Source organism: Anguilla anguilla, chromosome 6, assembly GCF_013347855.1.
Source record: "Anguilla anguilla isolate fAngAng1 chromosome 6, fAngAng1.pri, whole genome shotgun sequence".
In the NCBI taxonomy this organism is placed as follows: Eukaryota; Metazoa; Chordata; class Actinopteri; order Anguilliformes; family Anguillidae; genus Anguilla; species Anguilla anguilla.
The window spans coordinates 54,746,340-54,764,421 of record NC_049206.1 but is presented as its reverse complement, the minus strand read 5'-3'; the positions used below and the strand labels follow the sequence as shown (position 1 = coordinate 54,764,421).

Here is an 18,082-nt window from a genome sequence, read left to right as displayed (position 1 = left end):
TTCTGCATTCTCAAAATGTGTGACAGCTTAAGGAAACAAACAACGAGCAGATCAAAGCAGAACCAGCATTAGAAAAGTGGAACCCTCCCCCTGTGGGTTTCTCTCCCAGGTACGGGAAATTGCCAACTTTTTTTTTTTTTTTTTTTTACCGTCTGAATAATCACAGATTATGTAAAAGCGCTGGGCTTTAATCCTAGGCAGTAGCGGTGGGGAGAGAAAAAAATGTTTCATTTCTACTCAACAAGCAACTGACAGCCAGCTGCCAAGCAATTTAAATTAATATTAAACACAGGCTGTGTCGTTGTCTCCTCCGCTCAGTAGTTTGTGCATTAGATTCCACTCAGCCTTGTGTGGCATTTCTTTTTTTTCATCGTATTTATAGATTCTTCAGCGGGAAATGCTCTTTTTCTACTTTGCTTATGGAGATGTATACATCTCCTTAGCATTACTGAACATTTACATATTCCCGCCAAAACACTCTCGGAATTCCCACAGGGAGTGAAAATTAATGTTGAAAATTGCATTCTGTATTTGTGTTCTGCATCCGTTAAAAAGTTTCTTGCATTTCCATATGGGAATGTAGGCATACAGTACACTACAGGGTGATCTGGACAGTTGTCTCTCTGTCCTTTGATTTCAAATGAAGTCATTTTACACTTTCAAGATTTAAAATTTAAAAAATCCAGGATAGCTGCTTTTCAGAAGCATAGAGGCCTGGAGTCGCTCAGCAGGCTGGTCTTCTGTATTGTATAGACGGTCCGATACGATCTAGCTTCAGAGTGAACAGGACCACAGCCCGGTCGACCAAAGAACCACTCATCTCGTCTCGACCCACCCCCCTCCCCCCATTTTTCCTCTCTGATTTCCTACTTCGTTCTGAAATTCAGAGTCTCGACAGAGCGGCGAAGGCCCGGTTGTTCTCCAGCGCCGGTGTCAAGGCGATTCTCCTCTCTCAGCCAATCGCGGTGGAGCACTCGGCGGCGGCGTCTCCCCCCGCGGCCGCTCGCCTTCCGCCCGCCGTGTTTGTTCTTCAAACGGGGGGGAAGCTACGTTTTGATGTTTCAGTACAAAGGATTTTCCCGTTCCTTCCCCTCGCAGTGCGTGGTTTTTTCGCATTCATCTTTAAAGGCGTTAGCGGCGGCAGCACGATAGCGCTCGACAGGCCGGCGTGCGAGAGTCGCCTTCCCCGGGTTTCGTGGGGAACGAGGGACGGAACGGAACGTAGCGTTCGCTTCCGTCGGCAGCAGCGACGAGGCTTATGGGCTATGCGATATCAGCTGTCAATCATGCAGCACCAGTGGATACAAGTGTCACCAAGGCTTATAGACTTACAGCCAATGTGAAACGCATGCTAAATGTGGGCCTGAATAATGTTTTTTTTTTTTTTTTTTTGCTTCTTTAGACTGAATGTGGTGCATCTCAAATTTTCACGATGCCATCTGAATCTGGATTTGAGATTTCACTTTCCGAGCGTTTGCTCTCGCCTGGTTTGGGCCTCGTTTGCACGGATCTCATTTTCTCTGTTTCCTTCTGATTTTCCCTTCTTCGGTTGCCAGTTGCTATGACTAAACCGACGGAGAATGCGGAGCCACATTTTTACTTTCCGTCGTTTTTTCCCGAATCTAAAAATAAACATCTGCAGAATCCGAGCAGCGCACGCTACAGAAATAAATGCCTGTATTAAAAGCGGCGTATTAATGGATCCATTTTCATCATCTTCACTAGAGAGAGGGACAGAGAGAGCGAGAGACATAGGACTCGAAAAACACCCAAATGCAACACTCAGCTGAGACCTAAATAACACAATAAGGGCTGTTGTAGTGTTCATCTTTCGGCAAAGGCTAGGACACTTGCTCGGCCTGTTCTATTGTTAAATCGTAAATGGACCGCACATACAGAGTGCAGCTCCCTCTTCTCGGCCACTCAAAATGTCAAATGTTTACACCTTCGGTCTGATCGAATCTCGGTAATTGGAAACTCAGAAATGTGTCACGGTTTTTAACTGCGGGTACTCTTTGCTTGGTCGATGGTGGTTATTGTCAGAGTATATCGAGCTGCCCTCCTGGTCAGGTGTCCCTTGTCAAAAAAAGGTTCTATATCTCGGTGGGTTTGCCTGGTTGAATAAACGTTCAGTGGACCAATCGTTCGGATTTAGACCCATTGATTTCCGGTTCACCATCGGGGTTGGCTTCTTGAAGCAGCGGTTCTGCCTAACTAACCAAAAAACCTGCACTTTTTCCATGTCGGTGCAGATTCCACATTGAGGCCTTGTCCCATTAGTTTTAGGCACCGGAACCTTCCGGAAGCAGAGCCCACGCCCTAGCGTTCGAGCAGCGTTCTCCACAGACGAGTTCTTTATAAGACACCAGACCCTTCCCGAAGCAGAGCCCATGCCCCAACTTTCGAACAGCATTCCAAAAATGAGTCCTTACCTCGACGCCTCTCTCGCTCATGCACTGCTGCAATTTCTCGAGCTGGAAACAGAGAGATCTTGACGCTGCCTTCAGCAAAAACTTCCTTTTCCTTTAAACTGCCCAGGGCAGGGCGTGGGCATCCTCTGGGACTCAAACGCTTGCTGTTCTGTTACCCTGCTAGCGTGGATATCATGTACGGCATCAAGGAGTCTGGCAGCACTGCCGGGCTGGGCTTTGAATATGCATGAGAGGCTGAGATCACTGTGAACCGAAAAAGAGAGAGCTGATTGAACATCGCTGCTTATTAGCTCTGATGTAAATGCTAAACTGACTTTTCAAAGATGAAACATTAAAAATTAAACACATGGAGCCTGGTTTTAAAAATAAATAAATAATAAAAAAATCTTCCAGGCTAGTATTACACACACAAAAAAAAAATTCTACTCCAGTGTGTGCTTTTAAAAAAAAAAAAAGAATTCCTGCAATGTTCTAGAACCTCCACTGCTTGTTACATCAGAATTAGAATGTTCGGCGGAGAAAAGGGTGAATGGCGGCTCTCCGTGTCTCATTTTCCCCTGTACGAGGGTGTGAAAGGGCCCCAGTCGCCCATTAGCTTGTCACCAGAGCGTCGGCCCGACGTGCCGGCAGCTGAGGTGTGACATTCGCCCCAACGAGCTTCGTGTCATCATTAGCGCCAATCTCGAAAAGACACAGTGCTCTCGATGATCGCTAAATTAAGGCAATTATCTGCCCTCCCCTACACCTACACCACCCCCCCAAATTCCTGCTTCCCCCTACTCCCACCCCTTAATTTTCTACTCTAACCCCCCACCCCCGCCAGTGTCAACCAGCAGCCCCTTCATTCTTTAACCCTGAGTCCCAGGCTTGAGGGGTATTCCCACTACCCTGTGTATTCATCACGCCTGAGCTCTGGCAGATACCCTATACCATTCAAAGGGAAGTGTGTCATGGAATTTAGCATTAATGGGCTGATGGGAGGTGTGGTCCTTAGCTCCTCAAACTGACTTCAAAATATGGAACTCTGGGTTGACCCCTTTTTTTAACAAACATGTGGGGTGATTCAGTAGCCAACCTCTAGTTCATTCTAAATGGTTTCCGACTTCATACTTCATTGTAGGTCCAGCTCCATCTTTTGTGAGGCTCTCGAGTTGGTCGATGTTTGGCTCTGTTTGCTAGTTTTCAAAAAAACGGTTAAGTTTAGCTAAATTGCCCGTTCACTTCTTGGGAAAAAAAATGCACTGAATTGAACATGTGCTTGCATAACAAAACAGAAAGTACAGTACGTTCATTTGATATTGTGTCTCTCAGGAACAAGTGTCTTTTAAAGAGAAAATAAGTATAATCATTTGCTGCTCTTAATTATCGCCACTGTTGTAAGAAGAAAGACAGTAATTGGATACTAGAAGCTCTTTTGATCTCCGATGGCATAGAAAAAAAAAAATGTCGCTAAAATGAGAACCACGGCCAGATTAATCCCAGCAACCAATGAGGCGGAGAACATTCAGTGTGGTACACGCCCATTTATATGCAAATTTCACATTTGTTCCCGAGGATTCTGTTGACTGTTTCTCTTTCTGTCATATTTCTGCAGAGCCTTGCGAACTCCTCTCACTATTGCCACTCCGCCATTGTAACGATGACTCTGGAATTCTGTCGTTGCCGTGGCTCCCGCAAGACATTTAATTACCTGCTCTTTTCTACTGGAAGTTAATCAGAGTTGATTTCTATGGTGTGTGTGTGTGTGTTGTTATCGTCTATATTTAGAAACGGAACGTCCTTTGGAGTGTTGAATAAAATGTGAGAGAAATTTTGACACAAATGGTTTCAGCTTCTGAAGGAACTTGTGTGTTATGAAAGTAGGACTGGCCATTACTTTGTGCATAGAACATCTAGCTCTTTTTCTAAACAACTAGTCAGGATCTAATTATATTAAGCATTTTATGAGTAGCAGTGAGGACAAGTTGCAGGTACTAATTCAAAATTGGAAATCTGTACAATTATTTATCACACCTGTTTTTTTAAGTGGCAGCTGTCAGTACCTAATTAGAATGTGAAATCTGTAGAAGTAACTGTTGTGATAAGTCTCACATACAGTCACAATTCTGCATTACATATAGTAAAATGATTTTGTGCTTCAAAAACTATAGCAAGAGGCAGTCTAGATCCTTGATATTGTTGTTCAACAGCACCTCATTCTCTTAATTGTTCAATTGGAGCCATTGTTTGAATTGGACATCAATTCAGGCATTCCAGGTGCAAACGATGCATTAATTGGTTAGTGACCTAACCACTTCTCTGAAAAAAACACAAACAACAAGGGCACCAGGACTGAGGGACTGTATTTGAATTTACATGTTTGTGTTGGCATTGTGATTGCTTATTGGGCTCAATCAATTCCACTGAACATTAAGCTTCTGGTGGAGGAGCGCAAATTACCAGTTGCTCTCAAGTAGAATTAAGCGGCCTACATACTTTTGGCTGTGGGCGGACTGAGAGTGGAGTGTGCTACAGGAATTAGCAAATTGCTCTCGGGCAGGTTCATTGTGCTGAGTGATCTCCACCTGTGTGCAATCAGGCATTGATTTCTGCAGCTTAAATAAATGCAGGTGTGCGAGACCCTGGAGGTTAGTATTGTGAGACTGTGATAGAAGAGGGGGCCCCCCCAATTATGGCAATCGCAAGTTTTTACTGCTTGTTTTAATGTCCTTTTGCTAGTCCACTGGCTTCAATGGGTACACTAGCAGAACTGGATAGGCATTCTAAAATCTAATGGGCATTTCTGAATTCTAACGGGCATTCTAAAATCCAGAATGTCTATTAGATGTACCACTGCACTCGAGAGAACCTATGGTTGAGTTTCTGAATTATCCAATTCTCCAGTTTTTCCTATGGCATACAAGAAAGGAGATTTACTTGATCAACTTGGTGGGTGGGAAAACGGGAAATATTCTTTAGGATTTTTATTTTTTATTTTTGAGGGGTCTAACAGTACCACCCAGTACAGCATGATGATATTGGGGGCTGTTTCTCCAAAGTTGGGGAGAGGGAATATGTCCCCCCTGGGATCAATGTTCATGATTGCATATGAATTTCGAAAAAGCTATAGTCTATAATTTTGAATGCAATATGCAGTCCTTAATGGAATTTTGAAATTAGGTTTTTTTTTATTTTTTTTATTTTGGTCTCCCTTCTATTTCTGGTGTGACATCATTAGCCTGTCAGTTTCCACAGTGGAGCCATCAAAGGCACATGCGCTAACCTTGTTAATTGCATGACTATGCACATTAGGTTGAATTTGAGCTTCCATTTCCAAATTTTCAGCTTGCAGGAATATCCATTTTTATCATTTCATTTGGCAGCCTTCCATCCAGAGTTACTCGAGAGGCTCTGATGGCAAGATGAGAAACGTATCTTTTCATGAAATGTTAAACTCTAGCTACAGTGCCACGGACTTTAATATCAAGATTTTATTTATTTCTTTTTTGCCCTTTATTACTCTAGTCTCCAGGTCTCATCTCTTATGCATTTCTTTTTTTTGTTGTCCAAATGAACATAAGCTTGTGGAGGGGAGCTAAAACCTGTGGGGAAATCTAAAGGTTTACAGGCTCTAATAGCACTCAGGTGGTATAGATTTGCGTTTTTACCAAAATGGCTCACGAGTCAACCAGTGTCCCGAGCCCATGTGATCAGTCTGAGAAGTGTGTAATTAAAGTTAAGTGGCGTTAATTGGTAACCACGGCACAGCCACTGCTGGGGAAAAGAAAAGAAGAAAAAAAAAAAAGAATGGAGCATTCTGGGAATAATAACCCTCCAGTCGGTGCGGGGGGGAGGAGCGGGAGTCAAACGCGCATCAGTGAGCGGAGCGTGAGAGCTCTCGTTAGGCACCTAAAAAACACTGAATGGGCCGCGACACTGAACGGGCGCTTGTCCCATGGAGGGGGATTAAGAAAGGAGCCCTCCAAACGCACCGGGGAACCTCTCGAACTTCGGCTCTGAGTGACTCTGAGCAACTGCAGCGGAGTCTCTTAATTACTGAGAGGGTCTGACCTGTTGGAGTGTCTCTTTCTCTTGACTGGGCCCAGGGCTTGGTTCTTATGAGGAGGGGGGAGGAGGTTAATTGCGTGCTTATGAGCCTAAACATTTTTTCCAACTTCTCGTCCTGTATCGGTGTTACCCTGGAGCGGTTCGTGTTCTTCTGTAGTGCAGATAACTCAATCTAACCTTGGTACATTTTCGCCTTAACTTGTGTCTATTAAATAATAAATATTTTTGGCCGGAGGGCCATTGAAACAGTTTAAAAATGTGCAATTTAGTCTTTTTGCAATCTGCTTTTAGCAGACTTACAGAAGTGTATTTAACATGATAAGTAAACACCACAACAGCAAGAAATGGGCAATGTACAGAAACAATAAAATAAGTGGTACCATCAAGGCGCATGTCTGAAGACCTGTAAAATAAGTTCTGTGGAAGTGAAAAATCCTACAAAGAGCTTCCACTGCATCCTTTCAACTGACAAGTTCAGTCGGTTATCTGATGACAAAACACAAACCAAAAACCAAAAAAAAAAAAAGATTCTCTGAATTTATTTTTTTTATTTTTTTTATTGTGGGAAAAACTTCTCAGCCTGTCAGCAGAACGCGGGCCACGTGAGAACTTCTCACCAAAGATGGCCGACGGGCACGTCTCTCGCTCTGATGCACGGGGTCTGTCCGATGTGGGTGCCGAAATGTGCAGAGTAATCTCATCTCCTTCGCGGAGCTCTCTCTCTCTTTTAATTTTTTTTCGAGCTAATGAAGTCGAGTTCAAAGTGCGGCGCTGGGAAAAAAAAAGGGGTGTTGGGGTGTTGGGGTGGGGGGGGGAGGAACAGAAGCACTGTGCGCCCCAAAGGTAGTCAGCTGCGGAAGAGGCCTCGGGCCGGGCGAAACGAAGCTGTAATTACGGATCGGTCCCGGCGTTCTCCTCTTCGGCTCCGCCAGCTGCTCCAAATTACCACTTTTCAATTAGGCCCAAACGCGGCTCGAAGCCGCCCCCGTCGTCTTTGTGACGTCACCCGGACCGGGGCTGCGCAGACGACACAGAGGGGCCGCGTGCCAAGTTAAAAATATTGTTTCCTGATAAGTGTGTAATTATTGCACTGAGATTAGAAATCCCTGAAATAGTTTTAAATGAGGTCGTGCTTTGGTACGCTTTCACAGTCTGACAAGGAAGGAAGAAAACACTGGATAGATTTTTTTATTTTATTTTTTTTTTCCTCTTCCTGCCATTTTCAATGCACAGGAATAGCTACAAAACATTAGCAGCTGGACGGGTTTGTTACTGTTACACTAGGTGTAGATAATAAAAATGGTATAAAATGGAAAAACCCCTGTGTGCCGTTATAATGAATCCACTTCCCCTCCCTTAGGCATCCTAGTTTTTATATTTAAGAAATCAGCCCATGCTTTCCTTGACCTCTCTTCCCCCAGGCATGCAGAAATTGTATTAAAATTACACTTCCCATCCCAAAAATCCATAGCAAAGCTTTACCTTTCACAATATCCATTAACCCTTTAAGGCGTACGATCACTGACATGCAATTAGAATGTTCATAACTGAACATTCTAATGCTGATGTCACAATCTCTACTGGTAATTTAAAGCAATGGAGTTCTAGAACTCTGACTTGGCAAAAAAACATTTCAAAAAGCCTACTCTTCAAAGGGTTAAATATAGCCTGTCCCTTACACCCTCATACCCACATGCAACTTATACAGGGGGTGCTCCTAGGTGAAATAAACTGATCCAAGCTTTGCCCTACTGCAGCAGCATAGTACTTCCATGTGCTGTACATTCCCCAACCCTGCACAGAAAGTATGATATCTGGGGGGGGGAAACATTACTAGTTTACCATTTTATTCATTCATTCTCATCTTATTTTCAAAGCTTAATTCCATTTGTTCATGATTGCTTGATGTGGGGCATGAGCTCAAGATGAACATATAAACAAGATCCTTCTGACATGTGCAAGGCTTGATTGGATTGATCTGTTTATGCAATGAGTGAATGAATTCATCTCCGGTGTACGGCACTGTAAATTGGCAGCTGGTGGTTAAGGTAATCAGAGAAGTTCAGAACATTGGTATTTTACAAATATTTATCTTTTATATTTAGCTTCAGTTAAATTGTCTGAAATGTTCAATTAAAGGAAATTGGTTTTTTTTTTAGATGAGCTCCTGCATTTGCTTTGTGTGTGTACAAAAAAAGAAATCACATACTGAAGATCACAAGAGGAGCATAAAATACACAGTGGTCTTCTCTCACCGCACCCCACCCCCCCTCACCCCCCACCCCCTCCCATTTCCTGGGGCTGAGCTACAACGCATTGTAGCAGAAATCCCAAACACTGTGTAGTGTGTTTCATTGTTCTACCTCCCCCACAGAACCACACGAAGCCACAGATGAATCAGCACAAACTCCCAATTGCTTTGTGCTTTCACACATACTTCTCCAAACAGGCCTCCTCATGCACTGTTTTACCAATGTTATTGCCTTTTTTCCCCAATTGCGTACATCAGATTGAGCAGCTATTTATAGAGCAATTTGGGCACTGCGGCAGTTCGCGACAGTGTCAGAGTCAGCGGCACTGTTGATTCAATGGGTCGCCTTTGACAACAATGCAGAAATGCATCTGATTGGCACAGCAGTGATGTTTTGGAGCAATGTAGATGGCAGATGGCCTGAAATGAGTTGTACCGAAGTTGCTATTTTGGTCTTTGTTGTTTTTAGCACTTACTACGCGTGGGTGTAATTGGGGACTGTGTGTTTTTGGGTTTTTTTGAGGGTTTTTTTTTGTTCGTTTTTTGCAGGGAGGTGGTGGACTGCCTCATACATTGCAGTAGTACTTCAGCTAGTGGTCTCAAATGTGGCATTACATTACATTACAGGCATTTAGCAGACGCTCTTATCCAGAGCGACTTACACAACATTTTACATAGCATTTTACATTGTATCCATTTATACAGCTGGATATATACTGAAGCAATGCAGGTTAAGTACCTTGCTCAAGGGTACAACGGCAGTGTCCTTACCCGGGAATCGAACCTGCAACCTTTCGGTTACAAGTCTAGTTCCTTACCCACTGTGCTACACTCCATGAAACAGGGTGGCTGTAATTCAGAGACAAATTCCCACTCATTTATCACCAATTTATGGCGCCCATCTAGTGGATGCTCGTCAGTCATTATTTATCAGAATACTCGAGCGCATTATTTCAAGAGGAGCGGTTCATGTAGCCAATGATAGAGGGGGACGATTCCGTGGCCTTAATGAAGGTTAACCTTAGCTCTGGACCTAATCTACAATATGTTACAAAATTTTATTTTCATAATAGTTGCACATTACATAATTATTCATCTACAGGTTAATAACCTAAAATGAACTAAGAATTAACCATCAAACAACCTAGATCTGGCATAACAATGGATTTAATGCCCGTGTCCCACCTCATCAAAGATTTAACACTCATTGTATTTACACTTCAAATTTATTTAATATTATTCTGTGCTTGTGTAAGTACTGCCACTGACGCATCCCAGATGAACTAACAGGCTCTTTTTTATGTTGCTGTTTGTTTCTGCTTAATTATTTCAACCATAATAAATGCTATTACAAGTAGTCATAACCTGTACTGATATAAAGAAATAATATTCACGTGAGGGGAAAAAAATGAATGGGTCAATAATACGTCGGCCATGTTTAATGTGAATGGGTTGATCTCAGCCATTTAGCTTTATCCTCAGGCTGCTGGACAGTTGCTAGTGTAACTCGAGCATAGCCACTTACATTCTCATACGATGTCGGTTTCTCTCTCTCTACAACAGTGCCCGCTTCATTAACGTGATTGTGATTAGCCGCTAAAGCCTTGCGGTTTTTCTCCTCCTCCCCAGCTGGTGCTTCCGGAATATTCCATCCACGGCCTCTTCTGCATTATGTTCCTGTGCGCTCAGGAGTGGCTGACTGTGGGCCTCAATGTCCCGCTCCTCTTCTACAACACGTGGAGGTAAGGACCAGAATCGCCCCTTCCCGTTTTCCCGAAAACGGCCGGCCCCTTTCAAAAAACAGCTGCGCGCGCTCGGTGCCAGTGGCTTGTGGTTCACACTTCGCTGGCGTTGGCTGTCGCTGTCAAACATGTGCCTTTACTCACCATCTGCTTTGACAAATGCAACCGAACAAAAACCGATAAAAGAAAACGGCCAAAAACTCATCTCGTACTACTAAATTATGTATTACAATTCATCTGTGCGAATAGATCAAACCTTATTGCCTCAGATTTAAGTTTCGGAAAGAACACAGTAGCATGAACCCCTGTTTATATGTCAACTGTGATATCTGTGAAAGCCTAGCAATTAAGAAACAAATGGGCTGCCTGTCAAAATTCAAGTCTCTTGTGTGTAAGTGGGGTTCTTTAGTCTTGCTGTTGTTTAGTTTAACAAACAACAGAAAGTGTAATCGCGCACGCCTCACCCAGCGACTCGAAGGACTCCGATTGGCTGCTTCTGTGCGGCTGGGTGAAGTCACATGACGCGTTTGCGTCTCGTTAGTTGCCCGAGCTGCCACATGGCCTTTGGCTACAGATGCCACTCGGGGTTGCAGCTGAGAGAACGTTCTGGCCCCCGACACGCCTGTCTCCCTCCCCCACCGAGCCCAGCTGAGGCCTGGTGCCTTTCCGCTTTTACTTCACTCCGCTCCGCAAGATTTCAGCTGACGCTCTTCCTCCCCCCTCCCCTCCTCGTCCTCCTCCTCCGCGTGTCTTTCTGTCTGAACTGTGTGACCTTCGGGGCACGTGGGTGTGCGAGAAGGAGAGGTACAGAGAGGGAGTAAAAGACAGAGGAGAGAACGAGAAGAAAAGAGGGAGAGAGAGTGAAAGAGAGGTGGGGGGAGAAACAGGGAAAGAGTCATAGAGAGGAACAAATAGAGTAGTTAAGAGGGGAAAAGGAGGTGAAGGGGGTGAGAGAGAAAGAGAGAGAGAGAGAATGAGAGAGAAAGAAAGGGGAGAGCTTCACCACAGGGTTAGCCATGCGGAACGAGAGTCCAGATAATAAGTCATAAATACGTATGAGAGTGAGGGGTCAGTGAGAGGGGTCTCGGAGTGGAGTTTGAGTGGATGGCTGTGGCTGTGGGCTCCCGAAATCTCCTTTTTTTTTCCTCAGACAACGGTCCTCAGAAGTACTTTCAGCATCTGGCTATTCCAGACAGGAGCCCAGATGAAAGCCGTACAAGCGTCAGCAGCTGTTGCGGTTGAGGGATTATTTGTTGTTTTGTTTTTGTTCCTCCCCGGTCATGAGGGCACCAACAGGAGGTGTGGCCTCGGGAACGGGCTGATCCAGCGTCTCTGAATGTTTCGGGCGCAATTTAGATCGGATTCTTTCCCGCGGCGTAAAAAAAAAAGCCTTTTGATTTGAATCTCATTACGCGTCATTAATATTTCATGTTAACACTTGGCATTTGCTGCCACACTTGCGGTGACGGTTAATTTGTGTACGCAGCTGGTCTGGCTTTAACCTGGGGCCCGGCGTGTCTGTGTGTCTCTCGCGCACCTGCCAGCGTCGCGTAGCGCTCGATCGTTTCTGATTTCGCCAGAGCAGGGGGCCCCCGCGTTTCGGCGGAAGCGAAAGCCGGCTTGGCAGGGGTCAGGGTAGAGGTCCGGATCCCCGAACCGGAGCCTGGAGCGGCTCTTCGCTCCTCGAAGACGGGGCGTGGCAACACCGCCTCGCTCCGGGGCTACCCGAAGCCGCCGCAGCTGCCCACCCTTCGCCGGACGCTGTCACATGCCATCTGGACCCCTAACGCGGAGGACGGAGCGGAATTTCAGCGCTCGAATCGGAATGCGGCGCGGCAGAAAGGCGACCGGCGAATGTGTGCTCGCCAAAAAAAAAAAAAAACATCCAATCTACAATTGTCCCCAAAATATTTCAAACTCTGTCCTCCTTCCCCCACGTTCTCGTCTGTCTTATTCCTTCTTTCTGAAGTGTTAACAATTATATTTACAGTTAACAATTTGGTATTTATCAGATGCTCTTATCCAGAGCGACAAACAAAGTATTTGTGAAGGGGGGTGAGATTGCTCAGCTGTCAACTTTACACAATGTTTAGATTTTGTCCGATGAGATTTCGAAAGAAAATCATTTTGAAGCGCAGATTTGGAACCTTGAAGTTCTCACCCATCATTCCCTCAAGTGCCATAATGTGCCAACATGAAAAAAATGTGAAAATAAAATGTGAACAATTCCCCCCCCTCGTTTACCACGTTGGGTCACACTTGCGAACGTATGGGGGATGTTCCGGTCCCTGAGGGGGGGGGTGTGGGAGGGGCCGCTGTTTCGAGCTGAACTACCCGTGCTTGTCCTCTCCCTCTTCGGTAGGTACTTCCATAGCCCCACGGACACGCCCGAGCTCCTCTACGACCCCGCGTCCGTGATGAACGGCGACACGCTCAAGTTCTGCCAGAAAGAGGCCTGGTGCAAAATGGCGTTCTTCGTCCTCTCCTTCTTCTACTATCTCTACTGGTGTGTGGTTTGTACCACTTTCCCCATGTCCCCGAGCACAGTATGAACTATATTAATCGTCGTTCGGTTATTAACGTGTGAGGAATAATGGTGACAGAATCTCTCGTTGTTGTCGTTCTGTCCTCCGCAGTTGTGCATATGTAAAATGCAGGGTTGGTTTTATTTTTATTTGTTTATTTTATTTTGTTGTTTTTAATTTAAAAAATAAAGTACATTTTTGTTGGCTGTCGGATGGTTTGTGCCATCCGAGCCACTGTTCTAGCGGTGGGTTGGCCCCGTTGCCTGGCACCGGATTCAGACTGATGTAAAATGAACTACATTTAGCAAAGAAAGGGCTTGAAGCTTTGATCTTCATTTCTCTGCATTGTTTGTTATCTAATACCTAAAAACATTCTTATGATCAATAAGTCTAAATTTATGAAGATCAAGAGCAGGGAGATGGTCCTTTCAGAAAGACCCCGGTTTTTTGGTGGCCTCTCAACGTGGTCATTTGTTTTAATTTTTTTTTTGTTACCCCCCCCCCCCCCACCCCCTTTCTGAACAGCGGTTGTGAACATGGTGTTGCTTCCCTTTATTATAGCGTGTACTGGACCTGACCTGAGATTTCACGCCTCATTGGTCGTAGTGAGTTTGACCCCCCCACCCATACTGTTCCTACTTAACAGCACTCCTGTTTTTTGGAAACACAGCCTGATGCCATGCTGTCCCTTTAGGAACTGGTGGATGTAGCACACAACCCAAGGAACCCACAAACAGTGCCCCCCCCCCCCCCCCCTTCCCACAGGTCCCAAACAGCTGGTGTTTTTGCAACAGGAAATCTTGTCGATACGGTGGTTGCAGCCCAGTTCAGCAAAATGGCAGCCATTTATAATTCAGCAGTGCTGCCCTGCTTGCTTATATTAGTCCCTTTCATGTCAATTGGTATTTTAACCATTATGCATGACAGCCTTACCCTCGCCTACCCCATTTACATACACATGCACACACACACCTAACCCTCAGCCCTCCACCCTCTACACGCGCACGCCCACACACACACGCACATGAACACAAACACACACATACAAACATGCAGGCATGCACACACACACATATACACACACACACACACACACACATATACACATGCACACACACACACATGCACACACACCCATACACACACACACACATGCACATGAACACAAACACACACATACAAACATGCAGGCATGCAAACACGCACACACATATACACATGCGCACACACACACATACACACGCACACACACATGCACGCGCGCACACACACACACACACACGTGCACACACACACATACACACACACACGCACACACACACACATTAATGTTCCTCAGCATGCCCCAGTAACCCACACATATTATAACTAACAACTGTGTGGCATCTGCCGCCAAGCACACTTCCCCTCGCAGATCAATGAAAAATTGAAGATTGAGCGAGGCAGGAGGTCCGCACCCAGGCAGCAACCGGCAGCCACAGCTCATTAGCCGAACCCCCCGCTTAAATCTAATGAAACGCAGCTGACGGGGGCCGCCCTGGCGAGACGGGGGACGATGGGGGGGGGGGAGAAAGCTCAAAATAAAAACTTCTGCTACGCGGGGTCGCTCTTCGAAAAGGGCAGGGCTGTGGCTTTTCGAACCCCGAGCCGGTAGACGCAGATCCCAAACGCGACGCTCGCCGTTGCCACGGCGGCCCCCTGATGTTCGCAGCTGCGCTGCGGTGTAAAATGGAGGCTGTGCCTTGGCGGAGTCACCCTTTAGAAAAGGCCGCCGCTGCTAAGCAAATTTAAATAAGTAATGAGGTCTGTAATGTGCTAGGAGACAGCGGCTGTGCGCGCACACACACCGCATCGCTCCTTAAAGTTCTCGCCCCGGCGCCCTCGCTAACGGCGTCTCCTCGCACGCCACGGCCGCGGCCGGTTTGCCGCGTCAGCCCGTTCTCTCGTTTTTATGAACGCGGTAAACGCGGTTCGTAAAAAAAAAAACGGCATCTGATTTTTTTTTTTCGCACACGCGGCAAATTTTCCTGTATTCCATAAGACCCGGCGGTCGCGTAAATCGCAGGATTTTTTTTTTCAAACGCAAGGTTATTAGTGATTCAAACTGAAATACGGCGGTTGGAGTGTCATCGATGCCATTTCCTTGAGCTAACCTCGGCATCCCTGTTTTATGTGGGTGTGGCATTGGCCGCATCAGGAGAAATTGCGTTCCTTTCGACCTTGCGCACACACACGCGCAGTCCACTCTGTATGATCCACAGGGCTGAAAAAAATTGTCATGTTTAATCTCTCCATCATCCGGATCAGTCCCCACCCTCCCCCAACCCCACACTTGCTGAAGGAGGCAGGCAAATACTGCACATTAATAACTTTAATCTAGTGACAAAGTGTTCCTGGCACCAGATGCTGTGTTGGAGGGAGGCTGGCTAATTAACTTGCACCTCTGTTGGGTGAGAGAGTCCTTCCGGCGCGTTAGCACCTCCGCATGGGCAGGCGCTGGTTTGGGTTTTTTTTTTCTTTTTGGTTTTTTTTTTTTTTTGGGTTTTTTTTTTTCCTCCTGTCAAAATTCTGGAAGCAGGGAAGAAGTTCTTCTTTCAGTCATGGCTGTTCAGCTAACGAGATGGGTGAATACACTGCTCCAGCATAGTCATTTCCCCCGTGAATTTCTGCTCTTCAAACATTGACCAAACATTGATATTTTTATCCTTTATCTCTTACAAGAATATACTCCATTGTGTTTTTGTTTTTATTCAATGCAGTTTGTTGTCATAGCCTTTTTTGTTAGTTTTCTGGGGGGGTTTTGCAGTGCATACAAACAGTGACAGCTCCATATGTGGACAAAATTTTTTACTTTCAACTTAAAGCAATCAGAAATAAACTCCTTTAACACTGAGAAGCATTCAGCCCTGGCCACCATCAACCATCAAAACATCTGAACCCCAGAGGAAGCATGAATCAGTACTGTGTTGCTTGATTTCTGCATTTTTCTTAATGAACCACATATTTTCAGGAGTGGTTTTGGTGTCCAGAACTGAGCGTGTGTCGAATGTTCATGCGAGTGGGTACCCGTATACTTACAGCTGCTCTTTGTTTTTTGTTTTTCTCTCTCTCCTAGTTTGATCTACTCTTTAGTAGCTTGGTAACGCGTAGCATCTGCGTCAGAGCTCTCGCCGTGAGAGAGAGCCCTCCCTGGGATGTTGGGTAAACTCAAGTCGGGTTTTTTGCACTTGGATTCTGGAGAACCAATTTGGAGCAAAAAGAGCACTTTTCAGGCTGCAAGCAATTTTCACCCGGAGGGTCGGGGGTGGGCGTGGTGAAGGAGGAAGGGGGGGGAGAGGGGGGGTGGGGGGGGGCGGGGGGGGGGATGTGTGTTTGTCAGTCTGGAGAGGCAGCATTTTTACAGTGGGTTCCTGTCTTCTCAACATACGTTAAAGGAAATGTCAGCGTTTACAGTTCTCGGTCAAAGGCACAGTCGTGTACGTGCGTCAGAGCGACTACCTACAGTACGTCTGTCTGTCTGTCTCTCCTAGGCCAATGTTTGTAATATCAGCTCCCACCCGCCACCGCCCCCCCCCCCCCTTTTTACCCCCACCACCCTGTTCAGGAGCCAAGCGTTTGTTGCAATTGTCATTTTGCACAGTTTTTTCCGTCTCAGGCACAGCAAAGTACACTAGTCTGGATGTGGCCCTCTCACGTACTACTGGTAGTTTCAATTGGTGTCGTGCAAAAAAATATTTATACATAAGCAGGAAATGGAGACCAGGTCAAGGTAGCAAACAGGGTCATCGAATGTTGCATTTTTATCCGAGGCATACCTGGCCTGTATGTTCATACACACCTGAGCTTTTGTGATATGTGCATTTGTGTATTCTGAACAAAATTATTATTATTATTATCATTATTTTGTTTGTTTGTTTTAATTTTAATTGAAATGTCATCTATGAAGCATTACTGTATTGATATGGAAGCTGTGTGATAATACCTTGTCATTGTGCTGTTATTCGGTGACTTATTTAAGAAGTGCTTAATAGATACAAACTGCAATTATAAAGCTTTTTTTTTATTTAAAAAACATACTCCTGTAGCCTAATTCTAGAAACTTTTGAGGTATCACAAGTATACAAAATGACTTTGCACAATAGTTACTATGGTTTTGCACAATATTTGTATACCCTGACAGAGTGGAGGTCTTCCAGTACACCCAAAAATGCAAGTCGCCATTTTATGTAATGATGGATACAAAATTAGCCGCATAATTTCCACATTGTTATCTTTGAACACAGACCAAATCCATAATTATTTATTCATTAAGTTACATTTATCTGTATTTATTTGATTGGTTGTTGTTGCCTACTTACCTACGACTGCAGGCAGTTTCTGTTATAGGCTGCAAGTGTTAATAGAAAAGTGAAACTTTCTTGGTAATTCATCTATTGAAAAAGTATTGAATTATTTAAAACTACTTTCGAATCAAAAGTGTTTTTGTAAATGTTTCGCAGTGTTTCTGAAAAGAGACACAGACACAGATGGAAACTTGGAGCTTTCATTTTTTTGTTTCCCCATCAGTGTTTTTCAATCACAGTTGTTGCCAAAAACACCGTCTGAAAACAAGTTTCTGCAAACAGCGAAGCATGCAACACAATGACATTTCTGTTTTTAGGTTCTTTCATGAGATCCTGTGTACTTGCATAGTTTTTGATTTCTGTTGCATCAGAGTTGTTCCTCTGACTTTTACAGGGGAGGACAAAAAGAAGCTCACTGTTGTTGTTTGATCTTGTTTAGACATTTTATATCTTTGCCGTGTGTACGTATCCACCCATGGTTAATTTAGATATTATTAAATAAAGTATTGGTTATTTTAAAAACCTCCCTCTGGGTGTTTTTCTTTACAAGTCCTTAATGCTGTAGACTGTACTGGTTAAGTGAATCCAAGGCTGAATTATACAGTGGATAAAATGTGTTTTGTGACTATAAAACTTGCAATGAATGATTTGTGCTCTGCCTTTTGCCAAAGAAAAACAATAGTCTGGGTTCAATCAACATTTATCCTTAGTTTTAACAAACAAAGGCAACATTTGCTTTTTA

General features: G+C 44.8%; 1 protein-coding gene across 4 annotated transcripts in view; it reads left to right on the top strand.

Annotated features, from left to right (window-relative positions):
• cnih3 (cornichon family AMPA receptor auxiliary protein 3) overlaps positions 1–16,305 on the top strand; it is a 32,418-nt gene extending 16,113 nt beyond the window's left edge. Inside the window, exons 4-6 of one of the 4 annotated variants that reach the window (XM_035420885.1) lie at positions 10,360–10,472; positions 12,835–12,978; positions 16,113–16,305. In XM_035420885.1, the coding sequence (XP_035276776.1) occupies positions 10,360–10,472; positions 12,835–12,978; positions 16,113–16,140 (285 nt within the window). In that variant the 3' untranslated portion in view covers positions 16,141–16,305. Of the gene's footprint in view, positions 1–10,359; positions 10,473–12,831; positions 14,120–16,112 lie in introns of those variants that run through there. The other 3 variants (XM_035420884.1, XM_035420883.1, XM_035420882.1) reach the window with 3 other exon arrangements.
• The last annotated feature ends 1,777 nt before the right edge of the window (positions 16,306–18,082 follow it).